General features: G+C 53.7%; 1 protein-coding gene across 1 annotated transcript in view; it reads right to left on the bottom strand.

Annotated features, from left to right (window-relative positions):
• MID2 (midline 2) overlaps positions 1–17,458 on the bottom strand; it is a 63,223-nt gene that overhangs the window by 42,878 nt on the left and 2,887 nt on the right. The window contains exon 2 of the mRNA XM_066559551.1: positions 4,245–4,966. Coding sequence (XP_066415648.1) covers positions 4,245–4,910 — 666 coding nt within the window. The 5' untranslated portion in view covers positions 4,911–4,966. The remainder of the gene's footprint in view (positions 1–4,244; positions 4,967–17,458) is intronic.

Raw genomic sequence — 17,458 nt, 5'->3', positions numbered from 1 at the left:
GAAACACAAGGACTTTGATCAAAGAAGGTAACACCTGTTATTTAAAAAGAACCTCATCTACAAACCATCTTTCTCCCTCCAGAGAGCTTGGACTCCACTTCTGGGCTGCCATCTCCCAGGATACAAAGGCTAGAGATGAATCCTCCAGCCTCATCCCAAACATAGAGTCATCAAGGGATTTTCACACAGTTTTATGCTTTCATTTTCCAGCTCAAACTGTTCTTGAGATAGCAACATTGAAATCATCTTGGATGTGAACGTAGGTTTGGAAAAAGTGAGATTAATCTAATCAAAGCAGTTTGCAGCTCTGCTACCTCAATATCCATAATAGCTTAGTTATTAATAAGATTAAAAAGGAAAACTCTCCCTAAAAAGAAGATTTCTGGGAAGCAAAGCAAATTATCAAAGATCCCAGCCCTCAGTGCTGGTTCCTGGCCCCCGTGACCTCCAAACAATCAATATTTAAGCAGGGATGAGGAGGATCTTCTGGGTGTTCAGTGTCAGCTGAGCACTTGCTGCTCTGCCTCTGAGGGTAGCGATGGGGATGAGAACCCTGTGGTGGGACCCTGGTGTGTGGCACAGGTGCCCCTGCTCAGGGAGGTCACTAGATAACAGCGTGGCTCTGAGATAACACTAAAAACACCCAGAGCTGTTGAGAAGCTCATGGCTGAGCTGGGGGGCCCAAAGGCCCACACAGCTGAGGCTGTGGCACCTGAGGGGACACGGGTTCCCTCCTCAGGTCCCCACAGCAGTGGGGGGTTCCAGCCTCCAGCACCACTGACTTGGAGTGAGCCTTGGCTGGGGCTGCATCCCCTTCTCTCCCCTTCTGGAAATAAAGCAGCCAAAGCATCCCTGGTTCAGGGCTCAGGTGCCAACAGCTCCGACACCACCAGAACTCTATTCCTGCTGGGAACTGCCCCCATCTGTTCTGTGGGAGTCTCAGCAGTCACAACTGCAGCCCTTGTCCTCAGCTGACTCTTCTTGGTGTGAAGAAATAAGAGATATACACACCAAAATTCCTCTGAGCACCATGGCAGTGCAGTAAATTATAAATCAAGCAGCAATCTGTGACTCACCCTGCACTAGTGGGAACACACTCGCAGCTCCCAGGTGAACAAGTCCCATGGGGAAGTGTGATGGAGGGTTTTCCTCAATTTTCTACCCTACCACTCTCCTAAAAGCCTTGGAATCACTACCAGCTCTCTGCACAATTTGTCAGCACAGGGAGGCTTTGTTAATCCTGGTCTCACTCCCACAGCCCCACGGGAGGCAGTGCTGCTCTGACAGGTAACAGAGGATGGGTTTTCCACCTGGCTCATGGCTCTTTCTCCAGCAGAGAGCAGATGTGTTACAAAACACCACACTTCTCTTTCTTTTGCATATTTCCAGCCTGTCAATCTACAGAAGACACAGCACCAGCAAAGGAAAAGCCTCCTCAGAGCTGGCCCTTCTCTGGCTCTTTAAAGGGAGAAGAGCTCACAGAAAAGCCACCGACAGAGGCCAGTAATTAAGGCAAAATCCTTTCTTCAAATACTCCTTCCACCAGAAATCGTGGATGGGGGAGCCAGCTGGAGCTCTGCACACAGAGCTGCTCTTGCTGTATCCTCCAGTGTAGCTCTGCCCCAGCCTCGGCATGGCAGCAGCACAGGCAGGACTCAGGCAGGCACTGCAGAGAGGATGCCAATTACAAATTTCTAGCAATCTGAATTTATAATTGGCTGAGATTTCACTCAGCAGATAATGCACTGCTGTCCTGGGCACTCGCTGTATCTAGGTCAGGCCATTAGTTTTGCTCTTAATCTACACACAGTTTTAATTTCGTCTTTAATGTCGACTTCCAGCCAGTGCTCAGCATCTCGACCCATCCCACACCCACAGAGAGGGAAAACCAGCAGCACCATCCTGATAGATGCTCCCAGCCATGCTCACACAGCGGCGGTGTTGGTGCTGCCTCAGCACTGGGCAATCAGAGAACCATGGAATGGTATCTGCAGCTGATAACCCTTGACATGAACCTTCCCAGGTAAAGAAAATGACACCGCATCCATCCCTGGCACCCCAGCTTCAGAAAGCTCCTGGACATGATTCAGCACTCCATCCTCTGCCCCATCCTGCCTGGCATCCCCATGGTCCCTGCTTAAATCCAGAAAACTGCTCACACTGGCTGGAATTGTAATTTACAACATTAACAAATGGAATTGAAGATGCACAAAAAAACCCCATCACATGCATTAAAGGGATTAAAGATGGTTCCTAAAACATCTGGAGGTGTATAACACAGTATGGATGGATCATCAGAGCATCCACAGGGAAGTCAGGCTGCTGGCATATGCTGGAGACTTTACATGTAAAACCAGCTTGGAAGAAAGGGGAGCACTGGGAGAAGGTTTCTCATTTACACACACTAGTCCAGTTTCAGGCACTCAGCTCTTCTAAAGAGACAAAAAAAAATTCCCCACCAAAGATATCTGTGGAAAGCACAGCCCTTCTGACAACAGGAAGTTACTCACTTCAAAAACCCAATTTTTCATCAAAAAAATCTAACTTGAAAGGCGTTCCCAGCTCACTCAGGATGCGGGATCAAAGCCAGGGATTAAGTGCATCTGCTCACTGCTGGCTGCCTGAGAACACTGCAGAGCTCTGGGAGCAGCCACCGAGCTCAGCAGCGACGTCCTGAGGAGGGGACAGAGGGGCAGAGCCCCACCATGGGCAGGGACATGGGGCAGACCCAGGGAGGCAGCAGCTGCTCCACTGGCCACAGATTCCCAGGCCGCAGCATCCTATCAGCACACATTTAAGGATTTCAAGTATTTCAGGTACTTGCAAGGATTTTCATTGCTGCCAAGGAGCACACAGTGGTCGGAGCTTGGACTGAGGCCATGTAAGGAGATGGCACAAGATGCCAAAACAAATACTGGCTCTGTTGGTGAAGCCCGGCATCAATCCTGAGCAATTTCTGCAGTGGAGGAAGAGTATCAGGAAAAGAGACAGCCAAAACCAGCCCCACCATGGCACAGCCAGAGGCAGAGATGTGCTGGAGGATGAACCAGAAGAAGGACACACATTGAGGTCCTCTCCAGGCAGCTGCGGCCACCCTCAGCCCTGCTCCCCCAGCAGCTCCAGCCCTGCAGAGACTGAGGAGCTGGGCAGGATGAACAGCACAGAAAGAATGCTTTCAGCAGAAGAGAGCTTCCATCCATGGCCAGAATCACTTAAGACTTATTTAAAAGGGAAAAGTGTTCTGGCAACCTGCTAGGCTTCCTCAAAAGGATTTGCCTGGCTGGCACAGGCTGGATCAGGGAGGAATATTCCAGGGTTTTAATTTCTCTGCCCAGGTTTTATTGCATGAAAACATACATGGTCACTGCTTTTGAAGGTTTCCAATTTGCTAATTGAGACGTTTCCTCATGGAAAAAGAATGTCCTGGACTACGGACACGGCTGCTGGCGCAGCTCTGCACACCGGGGAAGCTTAGGTGAGGATGATGAGATGGGAGACAGGCAGGCAAAGCAAGCTCCCCAAGCCCTATTTGGCAGGACTAGCCCAAAGCCAAACCTGGTGGCTGGAATATGAAGAAGAAACACCCAGGACATCCCATGCCATTCCTCATGCCATCAGGGATGTTAAGTCACAGCACTGGGCACCTTGCAGCAAGTTCAGGAGAGTCTGGAGATGGGGAGATAGGAAACCAGCCCAAGAAACTGGACATCTAGGAAGATTTCTTTCCAGGCACCAGTTTGTTTAAAAACAAGGAGGAAAAAATAATCTGGTCTGCACAAAAAAAACCCCCAAGTGTTCTGTGTTTTTGCTGGAGCATTGAAGTATTCCTTCTGCCCTCAAAATACACGAGAGCAGAGAGAGTGGTTTTGTTCTGAACATGAACAGGTCAAAGATCCCAGAAAAGCACTTTTGGGGCAGAATGAGCCTGGAACATGAAGGGAGAAAGGCCAGAGGAAGCAGCAGCTGAGAAAGACATGAACAGGGTTCTAATGGGAACATGACTGCTGCCACAGTCACGCCTCACCAGCATGACCTCAGATGGGACTTGCTGTAATTTTTTTTTCATTAAAAAAAAGGAGTGAAAAGTGTTTTGCAGGCTTATTCAGAATGCACAGGGGGTGGAGAGGGAATTCAAACTTCATATAGGTCAAATATCATCCACGCAGGTTCACATCACATTCACTGCAACCTCCGCTCCCACACAGACAGCTTCAGAGCACTCTGGAGGAATCCTGCATCCTTACCTTCAGCTTCTCGAAGCGATCGCTGAGCGATGCCACTTGGTGGTCCCGGTGGCGGCCCACCAGTTTACATAAGGCACAGATGAGCTGGTCATCAGCGACACAGTACATGTTCACCTTCTCGTTCTCGTGCTCCAGGCACGTCAGTCCACGGAAGTGCGTGTCAGGCACGGGCTCCACCAGCCGGTGGCTGGTGAAGGGCTTCTTGTTGGGGTGGGTGGCGCGCAGGCAGCGGTCGCAGTAGGACACCTCGCAGGTGATGCAGGTCTTGACGGCGTCGCGGGGCGGATCCTGCTCGCAGAACTGGCAGGCGATCCTCTCGCCGGCCACGGACATGGTAGGGCTGTTGCGATAGGTCCTCTCGCGGCGGCTCTCGCTGGGGGAGTTGGGGCCGCTCAGGGACGCCTTCTGGAAGCGATCGATGATGTTCTGCAGGGTCACATTCCTCTTGAGGCCCTCCAGGCCCCGGTGGTTGAGGGAGATGACATAGCGGCAGGTCGGGCACTGGAAGGCGGTGATGGGCTCGATGGACTCGCTGGAGGAGCAGCTGGACACCAGGATGCGGTGGGCACAGCTGAAGCAGAGGCTGTGGGCACAGGGCAGCAGGAGGGGGTCCTCGAATAACTCCAGACAGATTGGGCAGGTCAATTCTGACTCCAGTGTTTCCATCTTTAGTTAACACAATCCTGATTCAGCATCAAAAACCAGGGAAGGTTGTCAGGAACCTGCAAGGAAGGAGAGCAGAGATGTGAGGCTACAGCTGCACTCCTGGGCTGCTCCAGTCCTCCAGCAGCAGGTGCGTGGGGGGTTGGACACATCACCCATGCAATACCTTGACACCCTTTGCATTCTGATGCTGTCAACTCCAGCCCTGCCAGGCCCCTGCAAGCACAGGCTGGAGCTGTCTCATCCCACATGGAGCAGAGCCTGGAGTTGCAGTGGGACAGGAGCCACATGGAGGGGATGGGAGAGGAGGAGAAGCAGCTCCTCTCACACCTTCCAGCCCAGCCAGGGCAGGACCTGGACCACAAGGCTGGAGACAAAATCAGGAGAAACCACATGATTTCATGTCTGTGTTGGTGTGTGCTGCCAAGACCAGGGTGTGGCCGTGCTGGCGTTCCATGCTGCTCTGCATGGCACAGAAAAACCTCTTATCCCCTCCAGCAGCTCCAGGCCTGCTTCTCGTGAAGGAGAAAAGGCAAATCATGTCGTGGAAACTCTGAGCAGAGCAGGTTGGGAGCTCTTAACATCCCATCCTGCTCCCTGCTTTTCCTGGCCATTGCTTTTTGGAGCAGGGTGGGGAGGGCATAGCAGTGAAATTATACTTGGCAAAGTTCCACTACTGGCTGTCCTCTGCTGCACTCCACAACAGCCAGGGATACCTAAATCAACTCCAGCTGGAGGCAAACAAGCTGTATTTTTAGCTCCCTTCCCTTGCACGAGGCTGGAAAACAGCTCCCAGCAGGCAACTCAACCTGCTGCTCCCAACTCTGGTTTGCAGAGCACCAGGAGCTGCATCCCAAGTGCTACCCAGCCTCTGCCAGCATCCCAGCATGTTCCCAAACAGTCATGCAGTGACATGGAACCAGATCCAGCCGCTCCTTTCTCACCCACCATCCAGTGCACAAGTGGTACCTCCTGGTTTCCTCAGCCAGAGCAAGACAGGCTCCAAGTGATGCCCACTGTGGTGTCCCTCATTGTGGATGTAAGGAGAGCCCTGTTCAGTCACAGCCACAGGGACCCCTCACCCTGGCACTGCAGGAACTGACCCTGTGGGAAGCAACATGGTTGCTTCCAGCCTAGCTTTGTTTTCACCCCTGGAACACCCTGGTGTGGTGCACAGGCTCTGCTTGGGGATAAGATGGAAAACCCTTCCCTGTGAGGGTGGGGAGGCCCTGGCACAGGTTGCCCAGAGAAGCTGTGGCTGTCCCTAGATCCCTGGAAGTGTTCTAGGCCAAGCTGGAGGGCGCTTGAAGCAACCTGACATAGTGGAAGGTGTACCTGCCCATGGCAAGGGATTGGAATTGGACGAGCTTTAAGGTCCTTCCAACCCAAACCAGCCTGGGATTCTATGAAAAAGGGCTGTAACCAAAGCCTAGGGGGATAACCCAGCAGCAGGAGAGGGTCTAGCTGCTCGAAGCCCCAGGCTGCTGCTAGCACCTGCAAATGGCAAATTGCACAGGTGCCACACTGGGCCATGCCCATCCCCATCCCACTGAACATATCTGTTCCATCACCCCCACCCCACTGCACCATGTCTTCCCTATTGTCTGAAATAGGATGTGCAAGTGCCTGGAGGAAATCCTGAGCTCTTCCCTGCACCAGCTCAAGGGGCTTATAAAATAAATCCCTTGGATATTTTCATACGTTCATGCTGAAGCAGCTCTTGCTGGCCAAATGCAGCCTTGCAAACACATACACACATTTAAAATTATTTTTCTTTCCCCAAGAGAGACAGTGGAGAAAGTGGATCGCTGGATCCAAACAAGCAGAGGAGAGTGAGGGCTCCCAGCAGCTTCCTCTGCACAGCCCACGGAGGGTTTCTGAAGCCTCGGAGCTGCCACAGCCATGGGAAAGCAGCGGGGAGGAAACTGCTCCTGGCCCTGAGCCTGCTGGCTGCTTGGGCTGCCCTGGATCCAGTGGGCTCCCCATGCTGCAGGCCTGGCAGGATGAGGGGTCCCAATACACCCCCAGTGCTCCAGGCACCTCCCACGCCAGCCTCTCCCTGTGCCAGAGCTGCAGCCTGGCACCAAGAGCCCCAGACCAAGAATCCCTGTGCCAGCCCAGCTGGGGGCACAGCCTCTCCTGCCTCCCATCACTCACGGGTTCTCCCCGGTCAGCAAACACAAAGATGAAAAAAAAAGAAAGGACAAGAAGAGGATTTGTTTCATAGCCTAAGACTGGGAAAAGAATTTAAAAATCAGGATTGACGTGAAAGGCTCCCCAACACCTTGCTAGAGCCAGATGTCCCACGGAGCAGCATCTCCCATATCCAACTTCAGGCTTCACACGCAGCTCCATTGCTATCCAAGGGAAAACAATGCAGAAAGTTTAAACAGCCTTTGGTTTTGTTACTGAGGGACATTTGTACATTAATCTTGTTTTCCTTGCTGGGACAAGACCTGTGACATACCCAAGAGGAGCCTCAGGCTGGGACAGAAGCTGGAGCCCTCTCGGAGGAGTGGAGGAGGCACAGGAGCCTGCTCAAAGGCAGTACAGCAGCAGGGACAGGAGCCTGTCTGGAGCTGCAGGAGCCCTGCTGGAGGAGCCCCCTCAGAGGAGGAAGTGGAGCCCTGCTCCAAGATGCTACACCTGGCAAAGCAGCCATGCTGCCATCAGAGCCTTTCATGCCTCTCACTTTGATGTTCTCTTTGATGTCCAGGACTGACACAGCCCATGGAATAGCTGATTAGATTAAAATGCGTTTTCTTTAGAGTCATTAACTCCCTAAATATAAAAGTTATAAAATACTACCACTGTTTATAGACAGCCCCGTGTCCTTTGTGCCCAAGAGTCAGTGGCCCTGTCCATGCTGGCCTGTAATGACACTGTGCAGCAGCAGCAAGTTAACAGCATGTGACATCCAACCAAACATTTTTCTGTGTTGATCTGAGCTTTGCCCAAAACTAAGGGAAAAGGGGGAGGGGGTGGGAAATCAATGACTAACAGAAAAGATGGGGAAGGGCAGCAAACCCCAGGGGGGCAGAGCTGAGGATGATGCAGGCCCAGTGCAGAGCCAGTGCCAGATCCTCTGGGACACAGTGACTGTTGCTTTTACTTCCAGCCCAGATGGTCTCCAAACACTGTGTGCCAGCCTGGAGCAGCAGGAGTGTGGTGAGGGTACATGGGTCACCCTTGGCAAGTTACACCAAGGGTTCCTAGATACAAGGGTTCCCCCATCTCTTCTCCCAGATAATTATTTTCACACTATCAAAGCTCTTCATCACTGCCTCAAGCTCACGGGTTTGCCAGGAGAGATGCAGAGGTTTGGCACCAAGGGAAGAAGGAAGGAGAGATATTGAAGGAGAGATGCTGCCCACATCACCCCATCCATACCTGGGAGGGAGACATCCTGGTGTACATCACCTGAGGCCACAGGCACCCAACCCAAAATTCATGCTTTCCCCTTGAGCAGCATCCAGGCCCCATTTTTACCCATGTTTTCCAAGTCCACATAAAATTCCCTCTGGTCTCCCCCAGCATCAACCCAAGGCAGAATTTGGCCAGCCTTCAGAGTCCCACACCAGGATATCCAGATGTGTTCAGACAAATGTTAATTCTGCAGGTTGATATTTTCCACACCAAATATGATTATTTATTTCCCCTTCCCCTTTTTATCCCTCTTTTTTTTTTTTAACTTCTCTTCCCCCTCAAAAAAGCTCCAGCTGAGATTGCTCAGCTCCTTCCAAGAATGAGGCTTTAGAAGAGCTATGCTGCTCCACCCGTGCATTAACGAAGAAAGTAATAAAATATGGCAACCCTTTCCTTAATTGGCATAGTGACAGCAGGATACAAAATCTGGGCAGCAGTTGTCTCCATCCTTTTTGTTGTCCTTGGGAAAATTAGTTCAAAACCGGATCAGTGTTGAGGGGAGGACAGAACAGCCCGTGCAGCAGCCACATCTCGTTCATCTCACTCCTGAGGAGCCCGGTGCAGCCCCCACGGCAGCAGGGACCTATTCTGCAGCTCAGGGGGAAGAGGTCCCCCCTTCATTTCCCCAGCTCTGTCAATGACCCTGTGCTCCTGCCAGTTCAAGCCTTCCCAACCAACTTGCCTGAATCTGCCCTTGGGATGGGCCTGTTCCAGGAGAAACAGGGTCCTAGGAGGAACACAGCCCCAGCTGTGTAATCAGCAACAGCTTCTGACCTAAGGAAGGCACCCCAGGGAGAGGGAAGGCCTCCAGGCTCCTCCAGCCAATTCACATCCACCGTTACTTATTCCTTCTGTGCTTTATTTCCATCAGCTGTGCATATTTAACACCAAATTTGAAGCTCAAAGCTGCAGCCAGCAAAGAGCATCCCTTGGCCACATCATCACCTCTACTCCTCCCTCCCAGAACACCTGAACACATCAAACAGAACTTGGCCTTTCCTCCCACCACTCCCACTGTAATAACTCCACAGATTTGTCTGAGGCTTTCTGAAAATCCCAATGATCTGTCTCCCAGCTGCCCTCCCCAATCACTTTACTGCCATACTAGAAAAAGAACATCACCTGCTGCAGTTAAACTGGATTCCCCCTATAAAAGCTGTGTTGCTGTCCCTAATCCATCAAACTGAAACAGCATTTCCATACCAGCTTTAATTATTTTCCAAGCCAATTTGCTTAGTGCTAAAGCAAGGTTGCTCCACATAATTTCCACTGCTCTTCCTGCATCTCTTAAATGAAGGACAGAGCCAGGAGGCTGGGTTCCTGTGCAGCAGTTCACTTCAATGAGAGACCCCTGTGTGCTGGCAGTTCAGTTGCTTCATTCTTAAACCCTCCAGAAGAGCCACCAGAGCCCAGCAGGCACTGGCCATTTGTGCTCTTTAACTCCTCCATTTGCACTGCACCTTATTCCCTCTGGGAATTTCACCTTCATCACTGCCTTCACTGATGGGATGAGACCATTTTGCTCCATCACAAAATCCCTTTACTCCTGAATGTCTCCTGTCAGGCTCCAAGGTTGGGAAGGGCTGTCTTGGGTTTTCTGCACGGGACAAGGATGCTCCAGCTAAAGCCTACAAGGCCTCCACCTCATTCACCTCCATTATGTCAGAGAGGCAAGCACCAAGAAAAGATCCTTTGTTTGATCTCTAGTGATATCCTGGTACAAGGGAAAAGTTTGCCTCTTTTTGACAAATAGCGCCCAGGAAGGTGACAGCTCCTGGAGTGCTCCCACAGGACCTCAGCACAGCATGTGTCCACAAAGGGCTCCCAGGGGATGCAGCATTTTGGAGCCCTTGAGCTGCAGGTTGGATCAGGAAGGGATTCCCTGTAGTTTGCTCCCTGGCTCCTGCAGCCATACAGCAGGAATCCTGCCATGTGGATTCCTCATCAGCTGGAGGGGTTTGAAGACACCCCAGGCAGCAATGGCACACACTGTTCTCCAGGACATTATGGGGCAATTGCCACTGACACCATGTGGGAACCTTCCCCTGCCATCTTCATCAGTGGCCTGGGGGTTGACAAGACACAAAAGGCTCAGGGCACCTCTCCAGTCCCTCCACTGTGGCAGATCCCTGGAGCACAGCACAGCTGCTTCCAATTCCTGGGGAAGACAGCAGCTCCCCAAGGTCCCCAGCACTTGCCTCCCTAATCTGTGAAACCTGGGGCTGCAGCAGCCAGTCTCAGGCTCTGGCAGGTCGCAGACCACAGCAACCCTCCTTCCCACACGCTGCATATGTCTGTCCATCCGTTCATCCACCCCCCCTGCAATGAAACCCACAGTCCCTACCTCTCTGCCAGCAGCTGCCCCCACAGCTCAGGGGCTGAAGCTGGGGGGGGTCACAGTGACTCTGAGGGCTGGGAGGGGGCTGTGGCACTGTCAGGGACAGCTGCAGGCACGTGGCTTTAGCAGGAGCAGACCCACCAGGCCATTGCAGAAGGGAGTGACCCCCTTCCAGTCTGGCCCTTGAGAAAAGCAGCTGGTGACCAGGCATGCCACCAAAGTGGCACGTCCGGCATTCACACAGCCCTGGTAGCCCTGCCACCCCCCCTCCCTGCAAATTGTCCCTCCCCTTCTGCCACAGAACTCCACTGTTCCAGGTCTCACCACCCCCTCCCCTCCCTTACCTCTCCTGCAGCTCTGTGCTCTCCTGCCACCCTGCTCTGCCAGCCTCTCCAGCTGATGCTGTACAGCCGGCAAGCAGACCCAGCAGCTCCTGAAAACAGCCCCGCTCCCAGCTGGCTCCTGCCAGAGCACACATGGCAGCAGCCTTTTGATCTGAGCCTTTCTCCAGGCGCACCCTGTGGCTCTGCATCCTTCCCCTCTTCCTCAGCCACCGCCTGCAATGCAGCTCCAGCCCAGCCTCGTCCCTACCACAGCCACCAGCCCCCAGGCCAACAAAGATGAGGGAGGGCATAGCTGCAGTGGCAGCTGGTGCTCTGGAATAACCTTTGGGCTCCAGAGCAAGTCATGGCAAGTCATGGACGCTGCAGAGATCATACAGGCTCGGCACAGAGGTCTGCCTTGCCGAGGAGGAGGGCACTGCAAGGCAAACCCCTTGGTCTCTCCAGAGGCTGGAGCAGCAGCAGCCAGCTCCTGTGCTCACAGTCCCAGTGCTGTACTAGGGGACCAGCATCCTTCAGGGTCTGCACCCCACGAGGCACACCAGGGTTATCCCCACTCTAGTGCTTCCTAGAGGACACCAAGCGCAGGACACTGGCACAACTCACCCACAGAGGAGTGGAGTTCAAAGAGGTGCAGAGACATGACCAGAGTGAAGGCAAGGCTGAGCTCGTGGCAAAGCCCACCATGGGAAACAGCCAGGAAACACAGACCCAGACCTGGGAAGGTAGCAGTGCTGCTGTCACAGGAGCGTGACCACAGTGAGGGGCCAGTGCACCCCAGCAAAGGAGCTGGCCCCGCACCAGTGCTCCCCAGGACCCCTCCTGCTGTGCAAAACTCAAAGCTCTGCTACAGGGATGTTTTCAGGGGGGTAGAATAACAACAGATCCTCAATCAAAGAAAGGGGGGTTGCCCCTGCGCAGCACAGTCTCAACCCAGCAAAGGTACAGAGCCCAAGAGGGGTATCCCACCATGGTACCCCCAACCTGTTCTGGGCATTGCCCCTCTGCACCACCTGACTCATGCTGGGAAGGGAGAAAACTGAGTGGGGCCAAGGGAGCCAGAAGGGCTCCAGAGGGGATGGGAGCTGCTGTCTGAACCAAAGGCTCTGTCACGACCCTGCTGGCCCAGGGCTGCCGAGTGTGCTGATGGAGCTCTGAGGAGCACACGTAACCCCGGCACCACGCCAGCCCCCAGCCCATGGGACACACGCTGCCGACGGCATCGGCTCAGCCCCATTTTGCTGCTCAGTGCAGCTGCAAAAGCAGCAGTTCCGACCCCCTGGCAGATCCCGGCCTCACTGCATGGAGGCTGTGCAGCCAGCCCGGAGCCTGGTCGCGGACCCAACCCAGCGCCCTCTCCAACTTCCCCGCCCCAAAGCGACAGATCAGCTCCACTTCCCCGAGATACCACGGGGCCGGGAAATCCAAGGGCCATTGTGCTGCTCTGCACAAGGTTAAATATATCCGCACAGCTCCTTGGGCTGCATTCCTGGGAGGCTGAAAGGATAAACAACACTTCCTGCAGGAACTGGAGACAATGGGGGGATAATTAGTGCTAATGCCCAGTGCAGAAACAAAGCAGGTAGCAGATATTTGTCCACTCTCCTCCTTCCCTGTGCACCCCCTTCCCACCCTGCAATGCCCAGGAAGAGGCACTCAGACTGGCATAACTGGGCTCCCGGGCCACCTAAAAGAGATTAATGATTTAAAAGGAGGAAAGCTGCCTCTTTCTAAAGGGGCTTCACCATTCCAGGCTTCCAGGCACACGAGCACAAGTCTTGGAGACACGTTTCTCCCAGAGCCAGCCTGGCTCAAGCTGGGCCCATGCACGGAGGGTCCCAGCAGAGGAGATCTGGAGATGGAGCTCGCAGCAGGGCACAGCCAGCAATGCCAGCGCTGCTCGGGTCAGCCACGAGCAAAGCGCAGGGAGAGCTCCCATCGCTGCGGGAAGGGACCCACGGGCCCCCACGCCTCCCTCCACAGCCAGCCGGAGATCTGCTCTTCACAGTTAGCTCCTCTCCATCACAGCGAAGGCCCAACTAGGGCTTGTTTTCAAACTACAGCAATTTTTAATCCTTTTTCCTACCCCAGTCCCTTGGGAGTGCTCCACAGACCAGCCGCATTTCCTAATCCCCCTCCTGGTGCTGCGGAATGACAGAGCGACCCAGCGCTCCCTGGACACTTTTCCAGCGCATTACACAGGTCATTTAAAGCCTTTCAAGACAAAATGCTCCCACGCCCTGAGGTGACTCAAAGCCATTAGCATCTCTTTGGGGAGACCTCTCCACTGCTGCACAAGAGCACTTTTGCCCATCATCTCAAAATAAAATACATTTATAAACAAAAAAGCACCAATTCCCCTTGGCTCAGCTTCCCCCTGCAATATCCTCTGTCAAGGGGCTGGATCTCTAGAGAGGAGGAGGAGGAGGCTCCAGCACACAGAACGGACAGGTATGGCAGAGCCATTGGCTGTCCCCATGTCCCATGGTCTGCTCTGAATGTCATCGACACCCACAGTGCTGTCATTCGCACTTTATGAAGCACATCAAAGGATGCTCCACCAGCAATACCACTGCATCCTCTGGGACCAGCCCCAGGCTCACTCCCCCAGCCACGCAGGAGCGGTTTCCTGAGCCAAGGGCACCAGCACAGCCGTGCCACTGCAGGACGTGAATTCCATGGCTCATGCCAGCATGGGGACTAACTGCTGAAGGCAGGCACGGAGCTCACAGAGCGAGGGGAGAACCATGCAGCTCACCCCATGGATCAGCCTGTGGCAATGGACCAGGGAACAGCCCTGAACCCAGCACAGGCTGCATCCCAGAGCACACTAAACAAGTCCACCATCCCCACCCAGTTGGGTGGAGAACTTGGACCATGCTGGTTGCCTCCATCACCCCTGTTCCCAGCCAGCTTGCCTCCACCACACCGCATCTCTCCAAAGTTCCTTCCCTGCTCTGAGGGGCAGCCAAGGTAATTTTGGGAGCTCTGGATCTGCCTGCCATCCCTTTCAGCTCTGCTCAGCTGCAATTCAGGACATGAAGCAGGTAACTACAAAGGTAATTTCCTCCTGCCATCCCTGCTCCCTCCCTGTGGGCTGCCAGAGGGAGGCAGAGGCTTCTGGCTGGCGAAAAGAGGCAGGGCACAGACAATACCTGCTCTCACACACTGATAAGTTCTTTAATGATCTGAAAGGAGCCCAAAACGTTCCAAATTTTGCATCTGTCATGATCACAGATGATTCCAGAGCCTCCCTGGGGGTTTGACACACCAATGTGCCTCCAAGAGCACCTGACACTCCTGATTCCCCATGGGAAACGACTGCGGCTCCACAGACAGGCAAAGCACACACCTGCTGAGGAATGACAAGTGGACACAAATTCCTGCAGTGCTGGAGGGAGCACAGCACTCTGCAGGGTCACTCCAGGACTGACCACAATGGTGGCCAGAGGCTTGGGAAAGTACTAACAGGAGCAAAAGAGTTTTAAAAAATTCCACCTTAAAAAAATTAATAGTGTTATGCGTATAGATGTATATTCAGTCTGGCAGGCCTGTGGTCTGCCTCATCCAGGTGCTGGAGCACTGAGCAGCACAACAGCCAGCAGTGCCAGCACCACAGTGTCACGCTGGATCCCAGCATCAGCACAACAGTGCGGGTGGCAGCCTGAGCCAGTACAGCATCCAGTCAAAACCCCAGCCTCCTTAGAGAAATGTTGAGCCAGGTCACCAAGCAGTTCAAAACCCCCGCCCATTCCTCCCGCCAGGAGGCCCAGGGGGCAGTGAACGAGAGCAGCTGCTCACAGCCCCATGCCCTGAGCTCAAAGGCCAGTGCTACTGCCCCAGCCCACCCCTGCTCTGGGTTATTGACCATCCTTGAGACCACCCTTCCCCGCCTCGCTGCATTCAGTCCTGTTATACAACCAGGTTTGTGGGGTTCTTTGAGGATCATCCACAAAATGCATTTAAGCTGCTCTGTGTCTCTTTGAAAAAGGAAGCTAATTTATTCCTCAATATTGCTGCTGTGGTGTCAGAGGATGCTGCAGGCTCCACCTGTGACAGCTGGCACATTGTCACCTCCCCTATGCCCCCACAGAACCCCACTCCAGCCAGGCCTCTGCCTCCTGCCTGAATGCAATTTTCCCCCTTCAGTCAACCAATTCAAAATTGGGTTTGTGTAGTAGTTGATTTCCTGCATCTGCAAAACGAGAAATAGACTGAGCAATTTATTTCTCTCTGAGACACAAATCTCAGTTATAAACACAATAATGACATTCTGCAAAGGCAAGGAGCCCTTTCATTTGGAATCCCACAGAAAGTGTGTGAAGCTGGGGGATCCCTGACACAGCTGGCACACAGACCAGCTGTGTGTGTTCCTGCATGGATGCAGCACGAGTCCCTTGGATCTGCCCTCAGTTTCAGTGATGCAGCAAGTTTCCTTGTTATTTCTCACATTGGCTTTTCACAAGCCTGTGGGTGTGGGTTTTCCTTCTCTAGCAGTCACCAGATAGTGAGATCTATAAAATACAGTTTTGAGACCTGAGAGTTTATAGCATCCAACTGCAACATCTGTAAAAAAATCCCAGAAAAATCAAAAACTCCAACTCCTCCAAACAAACAAAAACCCCCCACAACTCTCCCCTCCTCTCCCTCTCCCCCATTTCCCTTCACTCTACTGAGAGTAAAAAACTCGGAAGTTGTTTAACCCACACAGTGGCAGCAGCATCCCCATTCATTCACAGGCTGCTCTGGCTGAGATTCCATTCCAGCCAGATCCCACCCGCACCCTTTTCCTGTCCAAGGGTGGAAATCCCACGGGAAATGCCCAAAAGGAAGCAAACCAGATGCCACCACCCAGTTGGGAAGACCTGGCGGCAGCGTTGGGCTCCTGCAGCAGCAGCCTCTCACTGGGACCTCCCAGGCAGCCTCCCGTTCAATAATAAACAGTTTCCATCAGAATCACCACAAGCCTTTTCCACTTCAAGAGACTCCCCAGATTCAGCACAATCCAAAATGCTCCTGGACCTTGGCAAGGCAGCCTTGGCTGAGGTGGGAGCAGACACAGAACACACCAGGCTTTCCCACACACCTGGGCAATGGGGGACCTGATGGCACCTGCAGTGGGGCAGTGTCCCCTCCCCAGTCCTGGGCTCTGGGAGCAGTCACTGGTGTAGCACCAGGGGGCATTTGGGACAGCCTACATCCCCTGTGAGCAAACACACATAGGAGAAAGGGACATCATTTAGGGGGAGGGAAAGGGGGACAGGGACATGATATTTAAGCTGGACATCAGGAAGTGTTTTTTCATCCAGCAGGTGACTTGAAACTGGGACAACCCCCGCCCCCAGGGAAGTGGTGATGACCCCACGGCTGTCAGAGCTCATAAAGCACTTGGACAGCACTTTCAGGCAGATGATGAGATTCTTGGGGTGTCTGTGCAGGGCCAGGAATTGGACTTACTGATCCTGATGGGTCCCTTCCAACTTAGCCTATTCTATGATTCTGTGACAGGGATGACAGCAGCACTGAAACACAGGGAACTCCCCCAGGAGAGAAACGTCCCCTGCCCTCCTGGCACCCAGGGCACTTCAGGTTTGTTTGCTGTGGGAGGAAGCCAAGCCCACAGTGACAGGGGGATCAGTGAGCTGCATGGAGGCTGACTGGCACGACAGAGCTGAGACTGCAAGAAAAGAAGATAAAAAGTGGTCCAGCCTGACCCCCACAACAGCATCCCAGATTTTTGTCGCTGGAGCAGGCCTGGGGGCCAGCAACCCACTCCTGTCCTTGCTGTGTTAAAAGGCATTACTGGGGGCTGGGGGCTGCCTTCCCCACAGCAGGGAGCTGGTAGCCCCAGAAAACAAGGGCAAGGGTGTCCCCATCCTGGTCACAGGATGCACCTGGCCCCAGGACAGGGGGCCAGAGCAAGGCAGAGTGATGGACTGCTAGCAAGCCCAACTGGCTGTTTCCTGAGAAAGTGCAGTGCATCCAGAGGCACAAAAAAGGGCAGTTCTGCCACTGGCCATGCTCCCTGGGCCAGGGGCTGGGACAAAGACAGCAAAGCGCAGAAGACGAAGCCCCCACATCCTGCCAGCATTGGCAGGGCCCCACCACTGGCACCCCAAAAGCCAGGGCTGCAGCATGCCTAGCTCTGTCCTGCATTCTCCAAAGGATGATACAGCCACAAGCTCCGGGCTCAGCACCGTGCCCCTCCCTGCACCCAAGGACGAGAGGCACGTCCAGGGCCACTGGCACGAAGGTTCAACCCAATGTTTCCAGCACTGTGTAGGAACACACGCAGGCGCCCAGGATCCCAGGGGTGAGACGTTCCCTGCATGCCACTGGAGCCCCCTGCCCTCGCACAGCACAAGGCGCCTTTCAGAGCCACACAGACACACCATTCTCCTGCTGGTGACCTCCTTGCCCTGGCATTTCTGGGACCCAGGCTCCAC

The sequence above is a fragment of the Molothrus aeneus genome, chromosome 14 (assembly GCF_037042795.1).
Source record: "Molothrus aeneus isolate 106 chromosome 14, BPBGC_Maene_1.0, whole genome shotgun sequence".
In the NCBI taxonomy this organism is placed as follows: Eukaryota; Metazoa; Chordata; class Aves; order Passeriformes; family Icteridae; genus Molothrus; species Molothrus aeneus.
This window is presented reverse-complemented; position numbering and strand designations above follow the sequence as displayed.